At 51.2% G+C, this 6,000-nt stretch overlaps 1 protein-coding gene across 1 annotated transcript in view; it reads left to right on the top strand.

Moving 5' to 3' along the window:
- FAM83F (family with sequence similarity 83 member F) overlaps window positions 1-6,000 on the top strand; it is a 33,802-nt gene that overhangs the window by 5,222 nt on the left and 22,580 nt on the right. Inside the window, 1 exon segment of the mRNA XM_015593533.1 lies at window positions 3-422. Within this exon segment, the coding sequence (XP_015449019.1) occupies window positions 3-422 (420 nt within the window).

The raw sequence follows: 6,000 nt of genomic DNA, 5'->3' as shown, positions 1-6,000 counted from the left end.
AGGCGCAGGCCGCCTTCTACTACTGCGAGCGGCGGCGGATCGCCCTGGAGGCGCTGCTGGGCGGCGGCGAGCAGGCCTACCGCGAGGGGGTCAAGAAGGAGCGGCTGCGGGATTTCCTGTCCAGCCAGGAGCGCCAGGCCCTCCGCACCGCCTGGAGCCCCTACGAGGACCTCGCCCCCTCCCGGGGCAAGAGCAAGGCCAAGGCCAAGGCCCCGCCGAAGGCCCCGGCTGAGCCCAATGGGTCCCTCGCCTACTGGCCCGACCGCTCCGACACCGAGGTGCCCCCGCTGGACCTGGGCTGGACCGACACGGGCTTTTTCCGCGGCGTGAGCCGTGTCACCCTCTTCACCCACCCCCCCAAGGAGGAGAAGGCGCCCCACCTCAAGCAAGTGGTCAGGCAGATGATCCAACAGGCCCAGAAGGTAGGCTCTGCCCCCGCCCCTTCACGGGTGGGACCCCCAAGCCCAGCCTGTTGGACCAGGCGCCACTTCAGGGCAAGACCGCCCTGACCACTCTCTGGAAAATGGTCCAGGAAACCTCCGTCACGTCGTGGGGCTGTGGCGAGGCCTCTAGAGAGGATGGATGTGAACGTGTTTGGCAAATGACAAAGTGCTGGACAGTTATTACTGCAGTGTCCGGAGGCACTGGCTTCCTCTGCCATGTGCTTCTAGGTCCCTGTGGAGTAAAATGGGCCACTCAGAGGTCACGATAATAACCTGTGTGCTGCCCAGGGATTTACAAAACATATCCCTGGCCATTTTCTTATTTGAGATTCAAAACAACCCCAGGAAGTGGGTGGTGCGACCTCCCCGCCCCCACCCTAGCCATCTGTTCTTAGACTGCTGCAGTGAAGGCTGGCCTGGCCCCTCACATTCACACTCCCTACTGGGCCCAGCTCTAGAGCTCAAGCAGCCTGAAATAAATGAGGAATGTACTGTGAGCACCTACTGTGTGCCTGATTCTGTGCTGGGCACTTGGACAAGGCAGGTGGGTGGACTCGGCAGCTCAGGAAAGGCTCCCACTTATCTCATCTCATCTGCTCTGCTTGGGGCCCGAAAGGCGGAAATGCTTCTAGGTTGGCTGGTTCGAATTAGGGTAGAGCAGAGGGAAGATTTTAATCTTTACTCTGTGCCCTTGGGTAGGGTTACCTGGTTAGGGCTTCCAGGTAAAATAATAGGATGCTCCATTAAATTTGAATTTCAGATAAATAACAAATAATTTTTTTAGTATTAGCGTGCCTCAAATATTGCATGGGGCATGCCAATACTAAAAAGTTCATCATTGGTTACCTGAAATTCAAAGTTTGTGGGGCATCCTGTTTTTATTTACTAAACCTGGCTCCCCTACACTGAGATTTGTTAAGAAACACCAGCAGCCTTTAGTATCTAGTTCAAAATAGACAACAGGAGTGGCTTGGGTTCACTGTTCTAATTCAACTCAATGAATGTAGTTGGAGTTCTGTTACCCCTGGAGGCTGACTGGCTAGGGAGGGAAGATTAACCCAGAAAGACCAATGGTGGGGCTCCTCTTACAGGAAGGAGTGGTGATGCAGGTGGCTGGCCAAGTTGGCCACCCGAGGAAGGGTTAACGTGCACTGTACAGATGCTCCCCTTCTCTGAGTAATTCCTCATTGTCTGCCTGAGTTTTCTTTGCCTTTTTGTTTTGCAGAATGCAATGTACAAGTTTGAACTGAGGAGAAAGGATGTGGGTGATAATATTATGTAGCAGGCTGCAGCTGGGATCAGGAGCCAAGGCTTGTAATACTAACAAACCCTGATTTATTAGCACTTAATATGTGCCAGCCACTGTGCTAATGATTTGCTTGCATTTTCTCTTTTGCTTTTCACAACAACTGGGTGAGATGAGTATTTTTCTGATTTTTGGATTCAAACAGTTACTTGCTGAAGATCGCTTAGCTGATTAGTGTCTGAGCCCGGATCCAAAAGCCAAAGTCCTTGCTCTTAACCACTGTGCTTCCCTGCCCCACTGTCTGATGATGGTGCAGCAGGATTAAACCAAGGAGCTTGAATGGAGTTAGCCTGGTCACAACCTGGGGTACGGGTTGTGTACCCCATTACAAGAAAAGAGAGACATGGCCCCTGCCTACTGGGGCTTCTAGTTTCATGTGGGACGTCAAGAGTCTCTAGTGCATAGTAAAGTGTTCTTAAGTCTTTAAATATATAACAACAGAAATTTTAACAATTGTGAACTGATCCAATATTCTAATTATCAGAGTCTAATATGTACATATTTAACCAATAGTTATTTCCTGAGTGCCTACTGTGTACCAAGTACTAGCCATAGGAAGATATAATCTGTGGCCGTTGCCTCCAAGAGTTAACTAAAATGTTGGGGTTATGCTGTGAAAAAAAGAGTTTTTGAGACAGGATGTGCCTAATCTGGGAGGGCTTCCTGAAGGAGGTGAATTATAGAGTTGAAAGAGGAGAGAGAAGGAAACTGGAATTGGCAGTTTCTCCATAAGAGTCTCCAAAGTAGGAGTGAGGGATTTTCATTTCAAAGCAGCAAACAGCTTTGATTGGCCAGAGGGAAGAGCTACACTGGTGGGAGCTTTGAACTGCGTGGGGCCTGGTATTGGGTTCTACCATTGGGTCCAAGGCAGATGCCCACCCCGCTGGAAAAAGCAGCTTCTGACCCCGTCTGTGCCCACTCAACTCCCAGGCCTTCCAGGCCCCTACCCTTCATTACTGCTGCTCACATCTGTACAGCGCCTTCTTCTCAAAGACCCTGTGAAGCAGGTAGGGCAGAGAGGTCGACCCTGTTTCACAAGTGAGGAAACTGAGGCACAGAGAAGGAAAGGGGCTTGCCCAGAGGTCACGTGGCTGGTTATAGAAAGACCCAGATCCCTAACTTCTGTCCTGAAGGTGCATCTCTGAGGACTGCCTACCCCCGGCCCCACCCCAGCTTGTCCAAGTGGCAAGCAACCCTCCATGGCCATTACTAGGTCTTTCCTCCTTCCTGTTCACCCCGAGGGAGGGAGTTTCCAGTGAGAGTCTGGCTGCTGTGAGGCCGGGTGGGGCAGACCGTGAGGTGGTTTGCGTGCAGAGACATAGCGATTGGGGAAGGAGAGGCAGAAGCACATACATGTCCAACTGTGTGCCAGAGTGTCACATTTTATCTCATTTAGTCCTCAGACTAGCTTTGTGAGATGCTGTTGATTTTATTCCTGAGTGATAACAGGAATATCTGCTGGGAGTGGCGGGGTGTAGCTATGATTTACCCCTAGCCACAGACCAGTGAGGCTTTGAAAGTGGGGCCTCGGGTGTGGAGAAATGCATCTATCTAGGAGACACTTTGAAAATATGATTGTGGATTGGGGGGAAGGGGCAGAGAGTGGTGGCCAGTGAGGACACAGCCCAGCAGGTGTGGAGGTAGGACCACGTAGAATGGGCAGAGACCTTTGAAAGAGTCAGTCTTAAGTTTTCTGCTCTCTGGGCCTCTGCTAATGTCACGGTCACGGTCACACTGGTTCAAACATTCGGCCATGTTTACTTGTAGGGTGGGGTTTTTTTTATGCTATTTTTTTTTCCTCCTTGTGTGATCTGCTTATTTTAGTGTCACTGAATGATATACTTTGTCTGCTTACACTACAGGCAGGAAAGGTGCCTTCAGGGACTCAGAAATGAGTCCTGGGCCTGTCCCACGCTGGCATCGAAGACCAGACCCGGGAGGTTGCTGCTGCTTGGGCTGCTAAGGTCATTGTAACTGCCAGTGGGTGGCCTTACAGCAGGACCACACGCAGACTGGGAAACTTGGTTCTTATTTACCAAGGCAGAGCGAGAGGCTCAAACAACGGTAACTTGGATGGGCTAGTGGCTTGGAAGGGTAGTACACTTATTTGGTCACTGGACAAACATTTCGAGGTCTGCACTAAGTACTAAGCACTTTAGTAGAAAACAGACATATAAAACACCTCTACTCTTAAATAGCCTAATAGTCTCCTAAACCATCATTATAATACTGTATAATGAGTGCTTGGCTGGAGGGTGTGGCAGGAGGGCCACTAACCCAGCCCCTAAACCGGGTTTCAGGACCTTTGATGCTGAGACCCGTCTATAGGCATGTCTGAACGCGGCAGGAAGGCTGAGACGGCACCAGGCCATCCACCCATCCTTGTGCCCAGACTCCCTGGTGACTGGTGGCATCCATCAGTGAGGCTGCTGGGCGGGTTTAGAGAATACTTATTGCCTATGCTTCAGGAACAGAGGGAAATTTACTGCCCCTCCCCCCCACCCCGGTTGATCTCGACCTTGCATTCCTGGGCCCCATTTCCTTTGAGCCTCAGTTACCATGTAAGGCAGTGTACCATTTTCATTTCATAGAGGAGGCCTCTAGGGTTCAAAAGGGTGAAATGTCTTATCCTCAGACTACCAACAAGGAGATTACCCAGCTTCCCCAGGTTCCTGGCCAGGATGCCCACTGACCCCACAAAGATCATGAGCACAGCCCAGGAGAGGGAGGGTGCTGGACGAGGCAGCCTTTGTTAACCAGGAGCCGCTCTGCTTTGTGCTACCGCAGTGAGAGGAACAGGCCGGCCTGGTTTATGGAGGACAGGGGCACGGGTCTCCTGGCTGGGCCCTATCTCACCCCTGCCTGTTGATGGGTTTGTCTCCTTTCTTCAGGGACCAGCTCAGATGCCACCTCTTCCTTGGTACTTTAGCAAATTTTCAATCCAAAGTGATTTTTTTTTATTCTCAGACATGGTTCCTTATCTGTGCCACCTGTGTGCCTGGCACACAGCTTGCTTGAGAAGAGCCCGTTTTATCCTCAGGACTGAGAGCTTTGGGAGAGGGCAGACTCCACCTTATTCCTCTCCCGGCTCCTTTGCAGGGCCCCAAGGGTCAAAGGCAGTCAATGATCTGTTTAAAGGATTAGACACTGTCTCCTATTGGCCACTGTCTCTCTAGAGAAGCAAGTGTCTGAAGTCCCGGGTGGAACTGCATTGCACATCGCCAGGGGACTCCTTACCTGTCTGGCAGCAAAGAGAAGAACACTCTAAATCGGGGGGTTGGTGGTAGGGGTCAAGGGGGTTCAGAGGGATTTGGGGAAAGGCTCCAGGCAGGAGCATGGTTGGCTAGGTTAGAGTCTAGGTAGCTGACAGGAGACTCAGCTGTGCAGGCGGCAGCCTTTGTCACTGAGTGGAGCCCACTGTCTTCCCCCATTTGCCTCAGTCAGCGTGTCCTTCATTCAGGTACATTCAGCAGATACTACTAAGTGCCTTTTCTGTACAGGTACCATGCTAGGCAATGGGACATAGACTTGAATCAGATGCAAAAAGAACCAAGAAAACAAAAAGTTTACGTATAAAATTTGTTAAATGTTACTGTTTTGTGAAATCTGAGTCTGATGATATATTCATTAACCACGTCACTACCTTGTTTGTGAGCTGGTCCCAATTCTTGACTTGCTCCTAACTCTTCCTTCCCTCTCTCCCTTCCCGTCCCCTCCTCTTCCAACTCACAGGGTTAGCTGACTTTTTCTAGAGTTTCAGAGCTGCCTTTCAAAAGCCCGATGTAAGTGAGCAGCCAATGGCCTGCAGGTCCTGCACCCTGTCCCCTCTGCCTGACCCTTCTTCCCTCTATGAGTGACCATTCCACCCAGGCTTTGTTTCGGAGGCCCTGGGCAGCTGCAAGGTGTTTGTCCCATGGAGGCTGGTGAGAACGAGGCAGCTGCAGCTCTGGGGACTGAGCACCACGGAGCCCTTGCAGGGTCTTGCCCCGGCCTGTCCCGGCATCCTTGCCAAGCCCGGGTGCTTTGGTGATTGGATTCCGAGTCTCTCTTCTTTGTGCTCAGTCACGTTTCAGGAGTCAGGATTTCTGAGCAACAGGGACCCAGCTTTCACATCGAGGACAGAGGACATATACTCTGAACTTGAAAAGTCTTGGTTTCTGTTCTGATCTAGGCACTGAACTCTAGCGGTGTTCTTTTGGGTACATCAATGTCTGAGGCTCTTGACTTGCAAAATGGGAGGATGATGCCTAG

Source organism: Pteropus alecto, unplaced genomic scaffold (genome assembly GCF_000325575.1).
Source record: "Pteropus alecto unplaced genomic scaffold, ASM32557v1 scaffold157, whole genome shotgun sequence".
Lineage (NCBI taxonomy): Eukaryota > Metazoa > Chordata > Mammalia > Chiroptera > Pteropodidae > Pteropus > Pteropus alecto.
This window is presented reverse-complemented; position numbering and strand designations above follow the sequence as displayed.